At 48.0% G+C, this 23,394-nt stretch overlaps 2 protein-coding genes across 2 annotated transcripts; both read right to left on the bottom strand.

Moving 5' to 3' along the window:
- Window positions 1-3,682: 3,682 nt before the first annotated feature.
- Window positions 3,683-22,813, bottom strand: LOC139682964 (keratin, type I cytoskeletal 10-like). Its single transcript, XM_071577681.1, has 15 exons — window positions 22,038-22,813; window positions 21,212-21,294; window positions 20,606-20,762; window positions 19,845-20,006; window positions 19,375-19,500; window positions 18,938-19,164; window positions 17,877-18,238; window positions 6,810-7,456; window positions 6,125-6,207; window positions 5,816-5,972; window positions 5,469-5,630; window positions 5,172-5,297; window positions 4,854-5,080; window positions 4,239-4,330; window positions 3,683-3,919 (listed from the first exon to the last, which is right to left on the bottom strand). The coding sequence occupies exons 1-15, from the start codon at window positions 22,725-22,727 to the stop codon at window positions 3,900-3,902; spliced, it is 3,321 nt and encodes a 1,106-aa protein (XP_071433782.1). The 5' UTR covers window positions 22,728-22,813; the 3' UTR covers window positions 3,683-3,899.
- Window positions 11,541-15,116, bottom strand: LOC139682619 (keratin, type I cytoskeletal 15-like). Its single transcript, XM_071577088.1, has 8 exons — window positions 14,611-15,116; window positions 13,787-13,869; window positions 13,439-13,595; window positions 13,080-13,241; window positions 12,783-12,908; window positions 12,465-12,691; window positions 12,220-12,308; window positions 11,541-11,830 (listed from the first exon to the last, which is right to left on the bottom strand). Exons 1-8 carry the CDS (start codon window positions 15,028-15,030, stop codon window positions 11,811-11,813), a joined length of 1,284 nt encoding a protein of 427 aa, XP_071433189.1. The 5' UTR covers window positions 15,031-15,116; the 3' UTR covers window positions 11,541-11,810.
- Window positions 22,814-23,394: the final 581 nt, after the last annotated feature.

The following is a 23,394-nucleotide window of genomic DNA, read 5'->3' as shown; positions in this document are numbered from 1 at the left end:
ATCTTTGTGTGTTTGTGATTGCTGTGAGCTTTTGGGTACTGCCATAATTACTGACATCGGGATACGAGAAAGAACTGAACTAACATTGTGAATGTTGTAAGAAAATGTTGATTACTGAGGCTGTGGGTGCCTTTGATCCCAGCCCAGCGTGGGCTGCCAGGGCTGGGAGCTCAGGGGTGTGCCAGGGAAAGGTGTTCCCTGGAGCCAGGCTTGGCAGAGCCGCGGAGCGTGGGCTCCAAACGGTGCTATTAGGAGTAATTGCAGCCTGCAGAAACCTCTCTTTAGGCAGCACTAAAACAGCTCTGACTGTAACTCTAACCTTCACTAACCCTAACTTTAACCCTAACCCTAATCCTAACCCTAATTTACCCTGATCCTAACCCTAACCCTGCTCACTAACCCTAATGCCAGGGGCAGGGACACCTCCCACTGTCCCAGGTTGCTCCAAGCCCTGTCCAACCTGGCCTTGGACACTTCCAGGGAAGAGGCAGCCACAATGTGGAAATACTTGGAGAAATTCTGAGGTTTGTCAGGATTAGCACTCCAAAGTATTATGTAGGACATGAAACAACAGAAATTGTTAACTGGAATACAGAGAGAAAGCATTTTCCTGAAAGAATTCTCGTATTTAGTTGACTTGGCTGCTGTTATTTTTCATGGTTATGGTGGGCTGGTAAATGTGAGAAATATCACAGGAGCAGCTTCCTCTCATCTCTTTTTTTGTCACAGGCACAGTGAGCCAGAGTTTCTTTTTTCATTCCTTGAGTCCTGGTGGGCTGAGAGGGAAATCTGCCTTGTCACCTCCATGGTCCCCTTTCCTTGTGGCCAGGAGTGCCAGAGCCTGGCAGGAATGTGCACAAAGGCCCCGGGAGCTGTGCCTGCCATGCCTGTCCATACCCCAGAGCTGCCTTTGCAAATGGAAACATTTGCTGTGGGTCTAAATCCTGACCTGGGGGAAGCCCCTGTGAGAACTCAGCCCACTGATTCCTGGTTCTTTCCTTGGATTCCTCTCTATCCAGCCATTTCCCTGTTAGGATTCAAACATTTGCAAGCCAGCAAACCAAGGACGAATTTGCAGGTGGAGCTTCTGAGATAAGAATGGAATCTCTTTGGAGACCTGGGGCCCACAGAGGAGTTGGAAATGGAGCCTGCAGAAACTCTGTGGAGTAACATTAGTAGAGCTCTTTTATAAAGTTAAAATAAGTTGCATTAAGACAGTTTAGGTCTAGCAATTTTTAGGAAATATGTATTACTTGATAATTAGCTATAGCTGTGTGATGTTAGACAGTTTGCATGGGGTGTGTGGGTTTTAAGATTGTGTGTAACTGTGTGAAAACGTAGCTCTGAGTTAGCTCTGAGTATAGTCCCTCCTGTAACTTGTATATTCCTGTGCAAGTTTATTTTAAATATTGTTAATGTAAACACAGTCGGCCTTTCTTCTGCTCCTCTCCCCTTCTCTCCACAACTACTGTAACTCATGACAAAGAGGACCAAGAAATAAAATACCAAAAGAGTAAAACCTCATAAAATTAGATTTATTTAACGAAAGGGGTTGAAGCCCCTGAAAAGCCCCTAAGAGGCTCAATTGAGAACTGTGTCTGTGGAGTTCAGGCGTCGTGGCATTTCCCCACCTCATCTTCAAACCTGCTGCGCGTGTTGCATTATCCAGCTGGGAAGGACGAACCGCCGGAGCTGAGCGCCTGGAGCGCCCCCAGAGCCGCATCCCGGGATTGGGGCGCTCCCAGAGTTTATCCCGGATTGGGGCGCTCCCAGAGCCGCATCCCGGGACTGGGGCGCTCCCAGAGCCGCATCCCGGGATTGGGGCGCTCCCAGAGCCGCATCCCGGGATTGGGGCGCTCCCAGAGTTTATCCCGGATTGGGGCGCTCCCAGAGCCGCATCCCGGGATTGGGGCGCTGGAACGGGAGCGGCGCCCCCTGCGGGCCCGCCCGCGAAACGTCCGCGTCCTCCGGGGAGATGCGAACAGAGACCTGCCCATCTCACTGCGGTCTAAGCTGTTCTTCCCTTGGCCAAACCGTGTCCCAGGCCATGGAATTTAGTTTTAAGACTGTTTAGAACAGTTTCTGTCCCAAATCCTAGTCTATGTTTCCTGAATTGCCACCAGAGGATGCCATGTGAGCCAACACGCTGTATGTCTCCTACAGGTAAACCCTCTCCCGGGTACGGAGCTGTGGGACCTGTTTCTGTGGCTTCTGGGACACACCAGTGGAGCAGAACTGGGCTCAGCCACAGCATTCCCTGTACCGACACTGCAAACATATCTCACCTAAGAAAAGAGCAGAAGGGGCGCGGAAGATTCGAGAATGTGCCCAGCAGACAGCCCAGAACACAGATGGCTTCTTTCTGGGATTGCAGACATTCCTCCTAGTTAAGCTGTGGCCCAAGGAGGTATCTGATCCCAAAGGCCAGTAAGCTGGATAATACTGAGGGTTTAGGGATGGTCAGCAGTGGCTGACAGGAGGAGTAAAAGGGAGCATGGGGCAGAACAGAGTCTCCGTTACTGGCACAGGAGCAGGACAGTCCTGTCGTGGCTCCACAGAGAGGCATTTCTGCTCTGACTTTACAAACCTCCTTTGTTTTCCAGGGAAATAGTTTCTCTGTCTCATCTCTTTTCTGCTGTGGCAAGAATTCAGCTTTGGAGTATAACATGGAACAGTTTGATGCCTTTTAAACTAGTAAATACCTTGTTATCCAGAAGGATATTTTACCTGACCTGAATCTCTTTGCAAACCCAAGTGCAAAGCTGTGACCGGATAAGAAATGTCGCTGATTTGGGAGCTGCTCAGGGAACAATGAGCTCTGTGAGACCCACCCTGGTCTTGGACACACTGTGGCAATGGAGTCACTCCCCTGCTATGTGACCGACCCTGTTCAGCAGCTTCCTCAGCCCTGCAAACCAAACACTGAAATCCAGATTTGTAGGTTTGGAATCACTGAGATATTTCGCCAAGTTTTTTCCTCTGTTGAGTCCTAATAAGGTGAGTGTGGTTTTGGTAAGGAAGTCTGAACCTTGCCTGCCCTCTGCCATCCTCCCCCTGTGGAACTGGAATGGTCTCATGGGACAAGGAAACACCCTCCTTCATTTGAAAGTATCAGATAAAAAACCTGAGCCGAGATTTTCCAACGTGGCAGGAGGAATAATCCCAACAACTGAACGCTGTGTTTGTAGGAGAACTTCTTTCATACTCCTCACTCATTTCCTTATCTGACCCTTTATTTTACTTGAACAAAGTCAGACAGAGCTCTCATCTAGACGACAACTGCCTGGATAGGGTTTATTTCTTGTTCAGTGACTCAAAGGAAAGTGGTTTTGATTTGACAGAATTTTCGTGACATTTTGGATTTAATTAATCCTGATTTTTCAGTTGACCTGCTGAACTATTCAGCTACTTGCACACCCTTTGGAACATCCGCTATGAAAAAGGGGGTCCCCCAGCCCTTTCTCTTCCCCATAGGTGTCACTCTTGAGTTTAATGTGGATATATTCATTCATTCATCTCCAGGTTTTCATCCAGATTTCATCTGAGTTAGTATTCACACATTTCTTTGGGGCCATATGAGAGAATTCACCCAACCTTAATTTTTCTGTGAAGGTTTACCTCACTTGTTCAACCTAAATGTGAATACAATATTAATATACCAAATAGACTGTTGGACACAGAGTTTTCTTTGCATTGCAGAAAGGTAAAGCTTTATTGGAGGCATTGTCATGCAGTAGAGCACCAAGTGCACTGCAGGAATGTGTGTGTAGGTGCAGGGATTGCAGTGATGGACAGCATGAAAAGGGAGATCATTTCTGGAGAAGCCCAGAAATTGCTGTGGGCTGGGCTGCTCCGATGGCAGTGAGTGGATCAGGGAAGCCCAACAGGTCGGTGGTGTCTTAACACACTCTTGACTGCCCTGTGGAAAGAAAGAAGAAATGATTGCTCCAATGGGGAAATCAAGAGTCTCTTGCAGCACTGACATTTCTATTTATGCACTATTTAAATATCCATTTGTTAGCAAAAGCATGGGAAAGGAGCTTAGCCAGTGTCTGGAACTGCAGCCAAACCACACTGAAATTAAGAGCTTTGATTGTGAATGGTTTAATCCTTGCTATAATTGCAGATGTGGAAGTCATAGGACAAGGCTGGTATTAACAGGAAAAGGGATGAAACACAAAATGTTAAAGCCATGTGGTCAGGATAGGTTTGGATCCTCTTTGGAAGATGTTTCTTACCTGTCTTGTCACTAGATTGACCATGACAGTAGGAACTAGAAGAATAAGAGTGGGAGGACATTCCTCCTCCTTGGAGAGCTCCTTGAGACGATCTGTGAAAGGAGAGGAGTTTTAATGAAGTGAACAATAAATACATACTGATGTCATGTGCAGCATGTGTAACAGCTTGGCTTTTCCTGGACTTCACAAATAATTCTTTATAGCTTTCTTTATTTTCTTTCCCTCTGGCTGTATTTTCCTAGAAAATTGTAAAAGCAGAAACAGCAAACCACTGTTGCAGCATAATTCTTGTACTCTCACAGTCAAAACAGCAGGAACTTCATTACAGTTTGGTCTGACACAGTGATTCCTCTCATGGAATTCACTCAGCTCAAACAGGTTGAGGAACTGATAAACTCAAAACTTGTCAGTAACAATTGGCTTCATATTTCCCTCAGTGTTTGATGTGCTTATGAAATTTCTGATAGACACATTTCAATGCAGGTGCTGTGAATAAAAAGCTGCTGAATTTAGATTTCAGCTACAGACAAGTAAAAAGTTCTGCTCTGTCTTCCATGAGTGCCAAGAGACAAAAGCCTGTGACTTTGTGCCCTTATTTGCCAACAGAATACATACACAATGTCCTGCTGCCCCTCCTGCAGCAGCACCCGGTACTGCTGGATCTCCTGCTCCAGGCGGCTCTTGATGCCCAGCAGCATCTTGTACTCCTGGCTCTGGGTCTCCATCTCGCAGCGGATTTCGGCCAGCTCCTGCTCCACACTATTGATCTGCCCCTGCATCTGCTGCAGGAGGCAGCCATAGCGATTCTCCGTTTCTGACAGGGAATTTTCCAGGGAGCTTTTCTGGAAGGACAAACACAGCAGTTGAGGAGAGGAGCTCTGGTGCTCCCTGCCCACCCCGAGCAGGGCAGGGCCCCAGGCCTTGCCCACGTACCGTGCTGAGCTGTGCCTGCAGCTCGATCTCCAGGTTCTGCATCTCGCGCCGCAGCTCCGTGAGCTGGTGGCTGCTGCTCTGCATGTCCTGGCTGCTGGAAGTGACCTGGCGATTGACCTCTTCGATCTGCGGAGTCAAACCAGGGAAACCTTCTGAGTGACAGTGTCCCCTTGGGGAGCAGGTCTGCTGAGTGAGAGCTCAGCTCTCCAGGGACCCTGTCCCTGCCATCCTGTCCCAGTGCCAGCGAGTCTGGGCTGTCCCTCTGAAGGGGACTCTGCTCTGGGCATTGCTGCCTACCTTGACTTCATACCACTGCTCCACCTCCCTGCGGTTCTTCTCGATGACCTGCTCATATTCATTTCTCAGGTCATTCAGGATCTTTGTCAAGTCCTCTCCAGGGGCAGCATTGACCTCCACACTCACATCACCACCAGTCTGAGACTGGAACTGTCTCATTTCCTGCAGAGAGTCCAGAGAGAGACACAAGAGACACACAAGTCATTTCTGGTGGTGGGGTCTGTGGATAAAGCAGTGCCAAGGTACAAAGGCATAAGGTGGAATTGACTCGATGTAAGACTCTGGGAACCCTGAAGAATCAAACGATTATGTCCTGGCTGTGCTATTTATTTATCATTGGATCCTACCTCCTCATGGTTTCTCTTCAGAGCCATCAGCTCATCCTTCAGGCTCTCCAGCTCGGATTCCAGGGAAGACCGAGTTCTTGTGAGATCATCCAGGATGTTTCTCAAGCCATTGATATCAGCTTCCACAGTCTGACGGATGACCAGCTCATTCTCATACCTGTCCCAAAGGAAAGAGAAGTGTTACACATTCGTTTTACTACAATGCGTAGGCTCAATCACACCACTTTGGACAGGGCATCATCACCTGCATTCATGAGTCTTGTAAAATTCATGGCATGACAGAGTCAGGGTTTGCAGGGAGGTACTCACTTCATTCGGAAGTCATCGGCAGTCATCTTGCTGTTATCGATGTCCAGAATCATTTTGTTGTTGTCCACAGTGGCAGAAATGATCTACAAAAGAGAATGGTGCAGAGAAGTCTTTCTGTGCTCTAGATTTCCAGGACAAGAAGAAAGAAGACCCAAAGCTTTGACAGGGCATCGTTTTGGGTCTTGGAATTTTGTTTCCTGCAGCAGTGCTGGGGCCACAGAACATTGTTGAAATGCTGTGTGACTGGGAATAATGTGTGCAGAGTTTGGCTTTGCATATGTTCTGATGAAAGAGTATATTGATGGTGAAAAAGGATAGAACATCTGCACTCTGGGTATAGAAGGGTACTGTAGGCTTTGCCCCTGGTGCTATAACTCATCTCATTATGAAAAAGGCTGATTGTGAGGGAAGACTTGAGTCCTTCCTCCTCCCTCTGGTGTCTGTAGGAGTGTGCAGGGACAAAGGGAGCTCTCATCCTGCCAGCCAGGTGCTTTGGCTTTGTGGTCCATCCAGCTGAACTGGGTGGGAGCAGCGGGAAGCGCTGGAAACCAGCCATGGCTGATATGGAGCCACCTGCACAGTGTGGGATTTCAGGAAAGGGGAAAGAGGAAGGATGAAGGAGAAAGGCCTCACAGGAGACAGGAGCTTGTGGGACATGGAGCCACATTAGCCAGGGTGATCTTACCTGGTTTTGGAGTTGTTCAATGGCCTGGTAGTAGGAGCTGTAGTCCTTGGAAACATTGGGAGCTTGTTTCCTGTACCACTCGCGGATGTGGTGCTCGAACTGAGCGTTCTCCTCCTCCAGCCTTCGCACCTTGTCCAGGTAGGTGGCCAGGCGGTCGTTGAGGTTCTGCATGGTGACCTTCTCATTGCCGCTCAGCAGCAGGTCACCCCCAGCCCCGAAGCCCCCCCCAAAGCTGCTCCCAAAGCCGCTCCCAAAGCCCCCGGCCAGGCTGCCCCCGCCGAGGCCGCCCCCAAAGCCCCCGGCCAGGCCGCCCCCATAGCCCCCACACGCTGCCGCGCCGTAGCTGCCCCCGCCGATGACGGAGGAGGCGTAGCGCCTGCAGGACACGGAGGAGCCGCGGCCACTGCCGGCACAGGCACCTCCACCTCCTCCTCCTCCGCTCCGGTACGAGGTGCTGGATGTTCTCTTGATGCTGCAGCTCATGATGAAAGGGTCAGATATCCAAAGCCAGAAGCAAAGCAGTGCACAGCGAGAGACAGGGAACCCAAGTGCAGTGGGGCGTCCTCGCCAGTGGCTCTTTATAACTGGCTGGGTGGGTGTCACCTGCCAGGCAGTCCAGCTTCCCATGGGCTTTGCCAGCCCCAGTGCTCATGCTGAAAGTGATGTGCTAAGGGGAATTTCTTTTGGGGCTTGGGTCAGCCCTCCCCCCAGGTACTGTGTTTGCATGCTGATTCACCCCAAGCCTGCGCTGCAATTCTGGGTGGGTGGCTGTGAGTTAGATTTTGTTGCAGATAGACTGTTGCTGGCTACTTAATGAGTGATACTCATTTTAATAGTTCTTTGTTCTTTGCAGTAATTTTTTTGTCCTGAAAACATGTGGTGAAAGCACCGCCTAGTTACTCTGCTTTAATTTCTGAGTGGGAGAAGAATGAACTCAGGTACCTTGTGGGTGAGGCTGGTCCCAGTTTGCCTGTTGAATGGCCACTTCTGGAAACAGAATCTCTAAGAATTCCAGTCCTTCTCTCCAAAGGAAAACTCACTGTGGATACTGTGTCCCAGAGCCCTTAGTGGCAAATTGCATTAGAACGACCTTGGAAGCAGAAATGCTCTTTCTGTTCTCATCAGACTCGGGTGTATCACTTCTGGGAAATCCTTCTGTCTCACGCTGAGCAATGGGCGTGAGATGATGTCATTTTAAAGCTGTGATTTTTAAACATTTTATGCAAATATCCAATCACTCAGAGATTATTTAGAACTGAAATAGATGTGTGAAATCTATAGGGTTTCACTGGCTGTGTGCTCTGAGAGGAAGGATTCATCTTGGCCAGGTGGAGGCTGAGATGGTTATCAGCCAGCTCTTGAGGAGGGAGGTACTGGGGCTGTTTGAAGTACAGGACAATCTTGTTGTCCATGTAGGAAAGGGCACAGCCTGGGTTTGAGTGTGTTTGGGCTGGAAACTAAGGGGAGTTTTTTACCTGTGAGCAGCAGAAGGGTCTGGGAGTGCTTCCACTGCAGCACCTTTGGATGGAAGAGAGAAAGAGTTTCAAGATTGACCTTGGTCAGTTGATGGTGGGGATTTTATCCATGTGTAACAGAGGCAGCTGTGATGACCCTCCAGACCCCCCTCACCTTCCATCTTTTGTCCCTTGGTGCTGCACAGCTGCACTGTTTCTGTAAGGGTCAGGGTATGATGAACCCTTCTTTGGAAAGGAAATTTTGCCTTTAAATAACTTCTGGAAAACATAAAGCTTGAAACACAATGGGACCTCTTTAAGTGAGAGTTCATATTTGATGGGAATTCATCTCTCTTTGGAAGTTACAATTTCCCCACTTGTTTCATTGTTGGTTTCTCCACTTACAGCGTTCCTTGCACACCCCCTGCAGTTGTGGCTTTGGCAGCATTTTCTCTCCTAGCCACAATGTTTCTGAGATCCATAAAAGTCACTAACGCGTGTTATGGCTGACTGAAGAATCATGGAAAGCCATTCACCCTCTTTCTTGACGCACCACCCCCCTGCATTGCAGATAATGTAATCCTTTGATCTGCATAATTATGATTGTTGTTTTATTGGTAGCTCTCTAATTATCTGCACGTCAGAACCAGTTGCTTTGCATATGTTATTGAGACTGAGTCAACATTATTAAAAAATAAAAATTATTTTCTCACAGGGTGTGATTCCTTAGTCATATTTCCCTCATTATATTGTTGAAATGCACTTTTATTCTCCCCTATGAGATGTTTATTGCTGATTGGCACTAGTGCCAGAGGTGTGGATTTTATATCTCCTTCTCGGCATTGTTGCATCACAACACCAGACCCAACAGTTTCTGACATTTCCCAATGTTGTAATTTCATACCATCACCAGGTGCCTTTTCTCTGTCTCTCTCTTCTTATTTTGAACAGCTGGTCTAACTGTCCTTGCTGTAATATCTTCATCCCAAACACTTAAACTTCAGACCTTCTGCTCTGGAACTTGGGAGTACTTCCCTGTCTCCATGTGCGTTTCTGGCCACCATCCTGTGGACACAGCTCTTGGCCTGAGCTGGCTGATGTGAGTCAGTTTGGACAGACTGATTTGCTTCACCAGCCAGAAGAGCCAGGTCTGTTCAGGTCCTTCTAAAGTCCTTGCAATGACAGAAGGAGCTCAGATGTTCTGCTGTAGAAGGTGTTGAGGCTCCTTAACCCTTCAAAGGGACTGTGAGAGCTTTGAAATCACATCTTCCCCTGGCAGACCTTTGGCTCATAGTGCACCCCATGGACCTCTGTAAGTCAGAAGTTTGTTTGAAGTTGGAGTGCTGTGAATGCTTTGCCAGCGCTGTTTATGCACTGGTGAAGTTGGATGTGGAACCACAAACAGATGCTCTGAATTGGCAAAAGAACTAAAAGTAGTCTGTGGTTTCCACAGAAGCTGCGATGCATTACTGGGTGTACGTCTTCAGTCACACGAGAGGGAGAGGACAACCTCAGAAACAATTACTGGTAATTAATTGTTCTACAGCAAACGAGTCAAGTGTGTTCTTGGTAAGAAGAGTGCTACTCCCAGGAGTTTCATCAGGAAATCCATCCATGCTTTCCTCATCCATCACCCATCTCCCTGCAGCATCACTCACCTGTGTGTTTCTTCAGTTCATTCAGGGCTCAGTGGTTTCCACAGCCCCACGTTCTGGGCTCATTTTTGTCTTATGTGACTCCCTGGTCACATGAGAGCTCACTTATATACATTAACTATCAGTGCTTACTTATATACATTAACTGGAGTTCAAGGGTCCATACTCCTGCCTCAGAAGAGTTGTGTCCTTCACCTGCTTTGGCTACAGGAAGTACAGCTGAGACTTGAGTGAGTTCTGGCAACCTTTGGAGACCAAAGTGGTACTTAATTTTTTTTACAGCACTTTATATATGTTAAAATCTGAAATGAGCTTTTTATTCATTGTAGACAGGCTTGTATTCACAAAAATTCCAGATGTTGGACTGATAATAGTCAGTTTTTTGACTGACTGCTCAATGAGTAGAAGTGTCTCTCTGTGAACACTCCCTGCAGGATGCAGTCACGGTGCTGTGCTGGCAGAGCCAAGGCATGTGGCTACTGAAAGAAGACTAAACCAAATCATATTCCTGTGAGTTGATTGAGCAAATCTTTCATTTCTTTGCCCTACCAGACCAGTATGCTCAATCTGAAATGAAATGGGGAATACTCAAGACCAGGTTTAGTCAGAGAAGGGACCAAGAGGCACCTGTGAGTGACACCCAGCTGACTCTGGGCATCTGGTGCACATAGATTGAAAAAGACCTTCACTGTGATCTTCAGAAAGTAAAGTGTGTATAAAAGAGCTATCCTAACTTAGTATTGCTCTCTCATCTCCACTTTTATTGCATATTTTATCTTCTTAAGCAGTAAAATATAGAAAATACCTTCAGTGAATGAAATGTGTCCCTGATTCCTCCTAAGGCAGAATATCAGCCAGTGGTGTGTACTGACAGAAACTGGGTTCTTGGTACTAAATCAGTATTTAAATTGAAATTTCTATCATAAAACATGGGAATGTTTTTGGTGCATCCCACTGAAGGAAACAGGCTGGTTGCCTTATTGTCTGTATTTCCCAATAGAAGTCAGCAATATGTGATTCTCTGCACAGTCAGAGGTGTAGAAATACTTGTAAGGAAGCCCCTGTATACTGGAACAACCTCTCCCGAGTCACACCTTCCCACAGGTCTCCAGCTGGGATGAGACTGATGGACTGACATATCTGAGTCACAATAGTACCACTGAACACACTTTAGTACATTAAGAGTTAATTAAAGAATCTTCTGAGAGTTACCCAGGGCTGGTATTTGACTCCCATCATTCGTGCTCTTTAGTACAAGTGGCAAGGCAAGGGGACAGAAAGCAATCCCTTAAGTGACCATTAGGAATCAAAATAGTAAGTGGTTTGTAGTGCCTCAGGTAGGAGAAGAATTGTGTCAAGACCTGATTTCTGCTTTCAACCTTATACCTTCTGCTTTGGAGCAGGGAGTTCTGGGAGTGTCACCTGGCAGTTCCCTCAGGGAGTGCCTGGGATCTGTCACCCCTCACACAGCCATGCTCACAATTCCTGACATTTCACTTTGCTTGGTGATTTTATCTCAGCACCGTGTCCTTTTCCTTAGTGCAAAATGTATTGTGTGTGATGGGTGAGGTGGGGAACAACCCACTTGAGGCTGGTTAAATTCATTTTCTCAGACACGTGGCTGTGATTTGCATTGCAGAAGTAAAGGTTTATTAGAGAAGAGTTACCAGTAGAGTGTGATGCCTTAAACAAAGAACCAGTTGCCAAAGACAAGTTGAGTGAGCCAAGCATTGCAGGGCAGAGGGAGGGGCTGGGGCAGGTGACCAGGCTCCATCCCAAGCCCTTCCCACTGCCCCAGCTGAGATGCAGAAGTGCCCAGGTCCATCCATCTCTGGCTGCCCACGGTCGGTGTGTCTCAGCTGGAGGGTGCCAGGGCCGCTGCTGCTGCTGCTCTAACACACTCTTGACTGCCCTGTGTGAACACAGAGCAAACAATTGCCTTGAGGGGAAGTCTGAGCATTCCTGCTGAGTGGAATTCTCACACCTGGCAGGTGACAGCAGGACGTGCAGAGGCTCCATGCCCAGCAGCACCCTGAGTGCTTCCTCAGAACTGTACTGTTTTATTAGTCCAATAAGCAAAAAAATATATCCCATCCTGTAAAGATTATTATCTTTATTTTATAACTAGGTAGAGGGAAGGGCAAAATTTGCTGTATTTAATGCCTGATTCTGCTGTGACAGAGTAATGAGGTTCTCTCACTCCTGGGCTAATGAACAAAACTTTTTTCTTAAAAAATACATTGCAGCCATTGGGGCAAATGTAACCCACTAATAACCACGTGTAACAAAGTGTTGTCTTACCTGCCATCTCCCCACACTGGGAATGAGAGTAGGAGGTAGAATATGATTGGGAGGATTTTCCAGCTCCTTGGAAAACTCCTTGGGAGGCACTGCAAAAGGACAGTAATTAATTCACAAAAATCCCTTAGCACTGGATATTCAGTCAAAAAAAAAGTTGATGTAGCTCCAGGGACAAGAAGTCTCTATTGGCAGATGAAGACACAAGGATTTCTTGCTATTCCCTCACTATAAAATGCAATACATACACAAGGTCCTGCTGCCCCTCCTGCAGCAGCACCCGGTACTGCTGGATCTCCTGCTCCAGGCGGCTCTTGATGCCCAGCAGCATCTTGTACTCCTGGCTCTGGGTCTCCATCTCACAGCGGATGCTGGCCAGCTCCTCCTCCAGGGTGTGGATCTGTGCCTGCATCTGCTGCAGGAGGCAGCCATAGCGAGTCTCTGTTTCTGCCAGGGAGTTTTCCAGGGAGCTTTTCTGGAAGGACAAACACAGCAGTTGAGGAGAGGAGCTCTGGTGCTCCCTGCCCACCCCGAGCAGGGCAGGGCCCCAGGCCTTGCCCACGTACCGTGCTGAGCTGTGCCTGCAGCTCGATCTCCAGGTTCTGCATCTCGCGCCGCAGCTCCGTGAGCTGGTGGCTGCTGCTCTGCATGTCCTGGCTGCTGGAAGTGACCTGGCGATTGACCTCTTCAATCTGCGGAGTCAAACCAGGGAAACCTTCTGAGTGACAGTGTCCCCTTGGGGAGCAGGTCTGCTGAGTGAGAGCTCAGCTCTCCAGGGACCCTGTCCCTGCCATCCTGTCCCAGTGCCAGCGAGTCTGGGCTGTCCCTCTGAAGGGGATTCTGCTCTGGGCATTGCTGCCTACCTTGACTTCATACCACTGCTCCACCTCCCTGCGGTTCTTCTCGATGATCTGCTCATATTCATTTCTCAGGTCATTCAGGATCTTTGTCAAGTCCTCTCCAGGGGCAGCATTGACCTCCACACTCACATCACCACCAGTCTGAGACTGAAGCTGCCTTAGTTCCTGCAGAGTGTCCAGAGAGAGACACAAGAGACACACAAGTCATTTCTGGTGGTGGGGTCTGTGGATAAAGCAGTGCCAAGGTTCAAAGGAGTGACAATCCCATGGCATAAGGTGGAATTGACTCAATATGTGACTGTGGGAACCCTGAAGAATCAAAGGATTATGTCCTGGCTTTTCTATTTATTATCAGATCCTACCTCCTCATGGTTTCTCTTCAGACCAATCAGCTCATCCTTCAGGCTCTCCAGCTCGGATTCCAGGGAAGATCTAACCAGAGTCAGGTCATCCATGAGATTTCTCAAGCCATTGATATCAGCCTCCACGGTCTGACGGATGACCAGCTCATTCTCATACCTGTGTCACACATGAGAGACAGAGAAATAGGGAAATGAGATGCTGATAGTCAGTAGCACACGTCCTTCCAAGGTCAGCATCCCAACAACACAGGAGGACTCAGTAACACCACCCAGGACATTCGTGCCTTGGTCTCCTGAGATGCCAAATGGGATTTGAGAGACATGCAATGTTTGCAGGGAGGTACTCACTTCATTCGGAAATCCTCGGCAGTCATCTTGCTGTTGTCGATGTCCAGCAGCAGCCTGTTATTGTCCACAGTGGCAGAAATGATCTGCAAAAGGGGAATGGGGAAAGAAGACCTAAAGATTTGATAGGGTGTTGTTGTGGGTCTTGGAATTGTTTCCTGCATTAATTCAAGAGCCGTATGGGAGGGTAAAGCTCCAAATTTACTTTTCAAGGGAGCTTGTGCTGTCACAGACCATTCTCCCAAATCCTTGCTCTTTACTTCCCTCTGTCCATCAGAGACAGTTCCCTGTGTGTCCCAAGGAGTGTGTTCAGCACTTCCTTTGTGTCATGCTTCTTTATAGTCCATTTATTCTATTTTCTTGATACCATGTAAGCTGATCATAAGGGAAGACCTCAGTCCTCCCTCTGGTGTCTGTAGGAGTGTGCAGGGACAAAGGGAGCTCACATCCTGCCATCCAGGTGCTTTGGCTTTGTGGTCCATCCAGCTGGGTGGGGGCAGCGGGAAGTGCTGGAAACCAGCCACAGCTGATTTGGAGCCACCTGCACAGTGTGGGATTTCGGTTCCGTGTGCCAGCACGTCTGTGGCTGGCAGAGCTCTCTGGTGCCTCGGGCTGTGCCCCTGGAGCACGTCCATTTTGCCTGTGGCTGCTGCAAGGGTTTGCTCACCCAAGGGGTGGAAGATGCAGCTCAGCAGGTTTGTGTCTGTGGTACCACCAGCAGGCGATAGAGCCCAGTGCCAGGGGAAAGAGGAAGGATGAAGGAGAAAGGCCTCACAGGAGACAGGAGCTTGTGGGACATGGAGCCACATTAGCCAGGGTGATCTTACCTGGTTTTGGAGTTGTTCAATGGCCTGGTAGTAGGAGCTGTAGTCCTTGGAAACATTGGGAGCTTGTTTCCTGTACCACTCGCGGATGTGGTGCTCGAACTGAGCGTTCTCCTCCTCCAGCCTTCGCACCTTGTCCAGGTAGGTGGCCAGGCGGTCGTTGAGGTTCTGCATGGTGACCTTCTCATTGCCGCCCAGCAGCAGGTCGCCCCCAGCCCCAAAGCTGCTCCCAAAGCCCCCGGCCAGGCCGCCCCCATAGCCCCCACACGCTGCCGCGCCGTAGCTGCCCCCGCCGATGACGGAGGAGGCGTAGCGCCTGCAGGACACGGAGGAGCTGCGGCCACTGCCGGCACAGGCGCCTCCACCTCCTCCTCCTCCGCTCCGGTACGAGGTGCTGGATGTTCTCTTGATGCTGCAGCTCATGGTGGATGGGTCAGATATCCAGAGCCAGAAGCAAAGCAGTGCACAGCGAGAGACAGGGAACCCAAGTGCAGTGGGGCGTCCTCGCCGGTGGCTCTTTATAGCTGGCTGGGTGGGTGTCACCTGCCAGGCAGTCCAGCTTCCCATGGGCTTTGCCAGCCCCAGTGCTCATGCCAAAAAATGATGTGCCGAGGTAATTTTTTCTGAGGTAAGGAAGAGGCATTACCGTTTGGTTCAAGTATGTCTGTGTTGATTCACACCAAGCTGCACTGTAATTTTATGTGGGTGGCTCCTTGTTGGACATTTTGTAGAATAATAGAATATCTCCCAGCTTTGTTGATCTGACAATGTCTTGCTGGTAATGGGAGCTAGAAAAGGCTGTGCCTTGTCTGTCTCCTTCAGTCTTCTCTGCGGTGAAACTCAGTAGTTCAGCTTTGGTCATCCTCCTGCGACCACAGACAATGTCCAAGGGAATCTTCATTCTTGATTTATTCCAAATATATATTAGTTATTTAGAAATCTACTTTAATTCTCTGAAGTAAAAACTTTTAAAATTGCATTCCCATGTCTCTTATAGGGCAGAACTTCACTCTGAATTTGTCACTGTATTGAGGGATGTCATGCTGGCAATTCAGCTCTCTCTGAATGTGCAGGATGGGGATCACAGTCCTTATTCTTGTTGAGAAAACCAGGTGACAACCACGAAAATAGTATTGTGTGAGGGAAAACATATTAAATCTTTTCCTATCAAAGAGCTCTTAATTTTATTTTAACTTTTTTAAATGGACTCAGGGAATTGAGAGGGGAAATATTTGACTTTGCATATTTTCATAACCATATTGAAATAGTTATTTCTCAGAATAAGTCCCTGAATTATATAATACAGTGAAAAATATTTTTGATGAAAAGTGCCACAGATTAGATCTGACAAAATACAATCATTACCTGAGCTTGTTACAGTGGAGAGTGTTTTGCAACTATGACAGAACATCTTGCACCACCCAACAGAGCCAGAAACACTTGTGTACTTTTTTCCACTGCCTGTGCAATAGGGGATGTGCAGTGAGCTGCTTTTTCCACCTTTGCTAATGAAGCTTCTGCGAAACTGAGCAGAGCCTTGAACAGAAACAGCTCATTGGTTCCCAGCTGTGTGTTAAATATCTCCTGCAGGAGCGTCACTGGGCTGTGCGAGGGAAGCACCAGGAGCTGGTGGGACCTGCTGGGACTTGCCCCCTCAAAATGAGCTTAACCACAGAGAGAGGGGATGGATTCAACCTGGGAATGTTCCAGGAAGAGATTCCATGTTACAGGAGAAGAAATAAGCTCACTGCCCTCCCTGGCTGCAGTTGTGCACTTCTGTTTGCCTGTAGCTCTGTTATCCCCGAGGTGCTGCCACTGCCACAGGCAGGCTCAGCCCTGGGTCTGTCCTGGCACTGGCTCCAGAGCACATGGGGAAACTTCCAGAAGCTTCTCACAGAAACCCCTTTTCCCCCTGCTACCCAAACCCTGCCACACAAACCCAGTACTGTGCCCCGTGGATGTAAAACAAAGGCAACTGCTGTCAGTGCTAACATTTATGGAGGAGAACTTTGTAAAGATCCTGTAAATTGAATTTCCTTTTCACTTCTTTTTCTTATCATTTCAAAACCAGATCACTCATTCATGTCATTCCAGGTTAAACCAAAGACAGTCTGTTAAGTTTTGTGAATCACACACTGAAACACTCCTTTCATTTTACAGCCTGGCTCTGTAGTCATTCATGTTCCTTTGTGGGCACTCGTGTGCTGCCCAGCCTTATGGGCACTGAGGTTCTACAGCCCCTTCTGGGCTGATATTTGTCTCTTGGGTCTCAGTGCTCAGCTCATGAGAGTATCTGGCACATTATTAACAAACAAAGGCACAGCCCAAGTTGCTCCAAGAAGATTCTGATCTGCCCTGACAGCTGAGAAATTGTGCTTTAACTGTAAATGTCATTATCAACTACTGGAGTGCATCATCAGCCTCTCTACCTGGAGGAGTGTCTTGGCAAGGCTTTGTGTTTTCCTTTTCCTTTCAGTCCTACAGAATGGAAATAAAACCCCACACAGAGATTCTGGTTGCATCAGGCAGAAATGAAATTTTATTAGAGGCATTTTCCTGATTCAGAACAACCTGGGTATGTCCAGGTTGGGTCTGTAAAGCAGCAGCTGGAGTGACCAGGGCCACGAGGCATCGCACGCAGAAGCAGCGCAGAGCATGCAGGGCAGGGGACAGGTGGCATCTGCAGCTCCCAGGAACTGTTCAGAGCACCATCTTTCCTTGGGAACACGGGAAATGCAGTGGATTTGGGCCAGGTTCTGTTTGAAAGGTCTTGCACTGGAGGATCCTTGATGTGTACTCTTAGTCAAAAGATTTTCTTCCATACCCTGTTTAGAGGTAAAGCAAGAGTGAACTTCATCAGTGCTGGCACTGAACTTCTGAGCCACCAGCATTCCCCAGACATCAGGATTATGTGGGAGTGACCATAAACATTCCAAAAGCATAAAGGAAAACTCCAGCATGGCACAAAGGCCATGAAATTTATGAGGTTCTGCAAAGAGTGAGAGGGATGAAGAAAACAGCTGGGGTTAAACTACAGGATCAGCTGATGGCACCCACAAAATGGAATAGAAATGGACTCTGGCCTTTGGGAGCAGAGTTGATCCTTCACACTCAGAGGAAAGCATTGATAACAACAGTAAATCTCACACTTCTCAGAAATCTGAGTTTATCCAGTACTGTTTGACTCTGGAAGAGTGTTCCTATAAACTACTGCATAAAAGAGTCAGGATGGGACTGAGAGGACAGTGTGCCCATAGCACAGTTCTCACCTTGGCTTTCACCGCCACTCCTGCAGGACTGGGACTGGGAAGATGAAGAGTAGGAGTGGGAACTGCTGATGCCTCCCGAGGTTCTTCCTCCTCCTCCTCCTCCTCCAATGCTACTGCATCCACCACCGCTTCCCCCTCCCATTCCTCCACTTCCTCCTCCCATTCCTCCTCCACCACTGCCTCCTCCCATTCCTCCACAGCTTCCTCCTCCCATTCCTCCTCCCATTCCTCCCCCCATTCCACTGCCACCACCTCCATATCCACCACTTATGCTACCACCTCCTCCTCTTCCTCCTCCAGAATAGCCACCACCTCCTATTCTACCACCTCCCATGCCTCCTCCCATTCCTCCTGAAGGGATTCTGCAAAGAGAGAGAAAGAAGGGGGGAAAAGAGTTAATCAAAAGCATTTTCATCTCCAAAGGCAATTGAGCTATTTCTGCTGCCCAGAACCTGGCACTGCTCTGGGCTGTACCTTGGTTAAACCCAGCACAGCAGCAAGACAACTGATGCAGTGCCAAAAATCAGCCTCTTTTTCAATGTCAGCTTGGATGCAAGAGCTTTTGCTTTTCCTACGTTCTGCCAAGAGACTTGCAATATTTGGCACTGCTGCTTTAACAGAGTATGGCTCAAAATTGGAAAGTGGAGAATGAAGATTTAGCTGCTCTTTCAGGCACCACTTCCAAGCATTGCATAAGGGAAACTGAAGTAGATTAAACCTCCAGACATTTTTATGAAAGTTTGGAAAAGTATGGGTTTGGTTTTTTTCCTACAGTCTTTTTCCTGGCTATCCTGGAAGAAGGATAAAGGGAAGGCTCTGCACGGGGCTTTCCCTGCCCAGCCCCAAGTTGGTAGTTCAGAATTGCTGCATTAATTTTTCCTCATGAGTTATATCCTGAACAGAATGAAATCCCTCAAATGTGAAATCCCTCCCACATTTGAGAGATTGGCCAAGGCCAGCTGCATCAGCCCCATTTCAGTACCAAATCTGACTTGCAAATCTCAGCTGTGAGTTTCCTGCCTGGGACTGATCGCGGTGCCGTGTTCTGCCAGAGTACGTACACGAGGTCCTGCTGCCCCTCCTCCAGCAGCACCCGGTACTGCTGGATCTCCTGCTCCAGGCGGGTCTTGATGCCCAGCAGCATCTTGTACTCCTCGTTCTGGCTCTCCATCTCGCAGCGGATGCTGGCCAGCTCCTCCTCCAGGGGCCCGATCATGCACTGGATCTGCTGCAGCTGCATGTTGTAGCGGCGCTCCGTGTCCTCCAGGTTGGACTGCAAAGAGTCTGTCTGCAAAGGGAAAGCAACATTCAGTGTTGGTGGGGCGGTGGCGACTTTAACTTATTTGGGGGGAAAAACAGGGGATCTTCACAAGCCAGAAAAAAGCGTATTGTGAAGATAAGTAATCCAGTGCCCCATTCTCCTCGGATGGATTACTTACTGGGTGTAACCCTTCTTCCCACATACAGCCTGTGTCACACGTGAAGTGCCTCTCCTTACCATGCTGAGCTGAGACTGCAGCTCAATTTCCAGGCTCTGATATTCACGTCTCAGCTCAGAGATCTGCTGGTTGCTTGATTGTATCTCCTGGCCACTTGAGTGGACTTGTTGATTAACTTCTTCCATCTGAAAAATTCACATACAAAATTGAGGCATTTTTGATAATAAGACATAGTATGGTTATCAAGCATTGAGAAAGCAATTAATAAGAAAGAAAAAGCAATGCAGACTCTTTATTTCCCACAAGCCACTGTGCCAACACCCTGTGTAATTCACCTGGCTGCTGGAACACAAGGCTTTATGTGCGTTACCACATAACCTGATACTCCAGGACTGACCTGTTACAGGAAACTGCTTCAAGTCATGTAATGTCCCTTAAGTATTACAAGATAAATTGCTTGTTGTCTGCTGGATGTAAAGAGGTCCAGTAGTTTGTGAATGATTTACTTACCAAAGCCCCCTGTGCTTACCTTGGTTTCATACCAGCTTTCCACCTCCTTGCGGTTGTTCTCAATGAGCTTCTCGTACTCGCAGCGCATTTCGTTCAGTTTCTCCATTAGGTTAATGCCAGGAGTAGCATTGACCTCCACGCTGACATCACCACCAGTCTGTGACTGCAGGCCTTTCATTTCCTGAAAAAAAATCACAAAGCCCCATGAGGTTCTCACAGGGTGAAGGTAAGAAGAAATGGCATCGGTTCAAATACAGGGAAGGAAAGGGACCCAGGTGCTCACACAGCCCATGACTCCTGCAAAGGGGCCTCATCTGCCCTTGCCAAGGACCAGTTCAGCCATTCCTGAGGCTCCAGTGCCTCACAGCCAGGCACTGTGTCCACAGGGACCCTGACGTTTCCTCCAGAGGGTCATAAGGAGTTGTTCTTTGTGGGAATCTTTTCTTCTCAGTGGGAAATCTCACTGCAGGGAGGAGCCTTTTGATTCCTCCATATATTCTGTCCAGTATTGCTTCCATGACTTCAACAACCAAATTGTACTTTGTACTGAAAGTCATTCACTCTTCTGGTCTCATTTTGCTGTATATTGACCCACATGTTCCATTACAGCATCTGAGGGCAGTTATGGACTCTACACACTCCTCAAAATCAAAGCCAGGTTGTGTCAAGTTGGATGATCAAAGCCAATGGCCAAAACCTGGTTACTGCTGGTGAAAAAATCCATGGGAAATTCTCTGAGTGTTGTGTTGTTGTTAATTATTGAAGTGTGGAGAAACTTACCTCTTCATGGTTCCTCCTCAGATAGACCATTTCCTCTCTCAGGGATTCAAACTGTGTCTCCAAGTCAGATCTGGCCAGAGTCAGCTGATCCAAAAGTGGGCGTAATCCATTGATATCACTTGCCACACTCTGGTGGAGGGAGTATTCAGTCTCATACCTGAATGACAGACAAGGCAGAGAGTGAAAGTGCTGCCAGACCTCTTTGGTATTACAGTTATGGGCAGTCCCCATTCTACATCTCTGGTCTCTAATCCCATTTGTCAATTCTTAAAAGAAAGGACATAATTCTCTCTCTCTCTACCACAGATTTGTTTGAATTCAGTACAGTTTCTCTCTATGAGATTTATACCATGAGCATTATGCTTAAAATTGCCGTGCAAGGATGAAGAAACTTCAATTGGAGTCCCTTAAATTGTCTCTTCAAGAACTTGTCTAGATAAAAAAATTGTGAAAACCCAAAGCAATCCTCAGAATGCTTTTCTCAACAATGCCATGTTCTGACATCAGAGTCGAGAGGCTCCAACCTCTACAAAGATTAATTGGCAATGGGAACTCATGGGAGTAAAAAGAGGCAAGCTGGAAGGAGCCAGGAAGAGAAACACTCACTTCAGTCTGAAGTCATCCACAGTCATTCTGGTGTTGTCGATGTCAAGAAGAATCCTGTTAAGGTCCACATTTGCACCCACAATCTGAAAGGGAGAGGGCAGGTGTTATTTCATCAGTTGTCTTTCCAGTCTGTCACACAGAGGGAAGGGACTCCTGTGCACAAACACCTTGCAGAACAGCTTTGGGGCCATGTCAAGCCTGACTAGTGTTGCAGGAGCTATTGAGATGCAAGAGTTTATTGCTACCAGACAAAACAAAGTGCCCTACTGTCAATTTTGGTTTACAAATATCCATGAAAATTACCTTGTTAGAAAGAATAACTAAATAGACTTCTTGTATTCAAAACCAGTGGGAAAACAAAAATGCCATTGCTTTTGGCAACAGCCATGTTCATGCAGGACAAATGGGACTGTTAAATGGCTGAAGGCTGGAATGGGACTAACTGCACCTGCTGCTCATCCTGTATAGGCACAGAAGTATCCAATTAATATGGCAGTAGTGGCACAACCCAAGCAATGATTTTAGCTGCTGTTCACGAGAGTGAGGAACGAGCAGCAGCAACACAGCAGGGAAGGGAGCATGGGGCAGGCCCTGGGATGGGGGTACTGGAACTGGTCTGCCAGTGCACCCAGCAATGCCACCCACACCAAACACGTGTGCCAGAACACACAGAGGAAAACTGGCAGCCAGGCTTGATCCCCACACAGCTCTGTGTCCTGGCTGAAGCACAGGACAGGGAATATCACCTCAAATGGGAATGTTGTGCTGCAGGAACAAGTGCCATTCCAACAGGAACCTGTTCAAAGTCAGTCAAAGTACATCATACCTGGTTTTGCAGCTCTTCGATTGTCCTGTAATATTGGCTGTAGTCCTTGCCCTGAGAGGGGCCATGACTTTGGTACCACTGCCTGATCAGCTGCTCGAGTTGAGCATTTTCTTCCTCCAAGTGTCGCACTTTATCCATGTAAGAGGCCAGGCGATCATTGAGGTTCTGCATGGTCAGCTTCTCGTTTGTGGAGAGCAATCCGGAGTCCTCCCCGAACCCCATCCCACCAAAACTGCCTCCACCAAAGCTGCCACCACCACCAAAGCCACCGCTACCCCCGAAGCCACTAAACCCACCTCCACTATATCCACCACCTCCGTAACCACCTCCCATTCCCCCAAATCCACCTCCTCCTGATCCAAATCCTCCTCCCATGCTGCCACAGCTCATTCCTCCTCCATAGCTGCCACCACTCATTCTCCCGCTGTAGCTGCCGCGGCTGATCCTCCCACAGCTGCCACCACTGAATCCCCCTCCATAGCTGCTCCTGGAGCCTCCTCCACCAAAGCTTCTCCCAGAAAAGCCTCCGCTGCCTCCAGAGGTGTATCTTCTAGTGGACACTGAGGAGTATCCACCAGACCTACCCCCTCCACCACCTCCACCACTGCACCTTCCACCACCACCACCACCTCCTCCACCTCCACTGCTAATTCTAATGGTACTGCTCGAAGATTTGGTGCCACAGCTCATGGCGACAGCAGGAGAGAGTCAAACCGCAACCCAAATTTAGCTGCACAGCCTGATAAGCTTCAGGACTGCAAAGTTTCATCCCCAGGTCTCCGTATTTATACATTTGACATTGGGTGTCACCATCAGGGTGTTTCCCTCTCCCAGGGCATTTACAAAAGTTGTTGTTTGTGCCAAGAATAATTTGCTGAACAGTATTTTTGTGCAGCTATCGCAGGCAATCCAGCCCACGACTTGGCTTGTGGGGCTCGGGTAAGGGTGAACATCTCACTTCTTCTGAGTGACATTCTTTTCATTCAGGTTTTCCTGGAATAGGTATTTTCTTTGCTAAGATTTTGTGTCTGCTATTGCCAATGACTGTTGTTTGTTTCCTTTAGATCTTTCCTATGTTGTGTATTTCAGATTTTCTACACACCTTATATTCCTTTTCTCACCATATGTGATAGTGCAAGGGTTTTATTAATAGGACTGTGTGACTTGTCTCTAGAGATTATCCAACTCGTGTCCCTGCCAGCACTCAGAGAACATATTTAGTGATATGAGCAGGCTATTTCAAACAATTCAGAGGAATCCTTATTTAAAAATCAAACTCCCTCCTTTGTGAAGAAAGGACCAGGATAGCACACAGCCAGCCAAGTCCTAGAACTCAGAGAGTAAGAAATATTGGACA

This window comes from Pithys albifrons, chromosome 25, assembly GCF_047495875.1.
Source record: "Pithys albifrons albifrons isolate INPA30051 chromosome 25, PitAlb_v1, whole genome shotgun sequence".
In the NCBI taxonomy this organism is placed as follows: Eukaryota; Metazoa; Chordata; class Aves; order Passeriformes; family Thamnophilidae; genus Pithys; species Pithys albifrons.
Note: the sequence above shows the minus strand (reverse complement) of the source record. Positions and strands in the feature narration are given on the sequence as shown.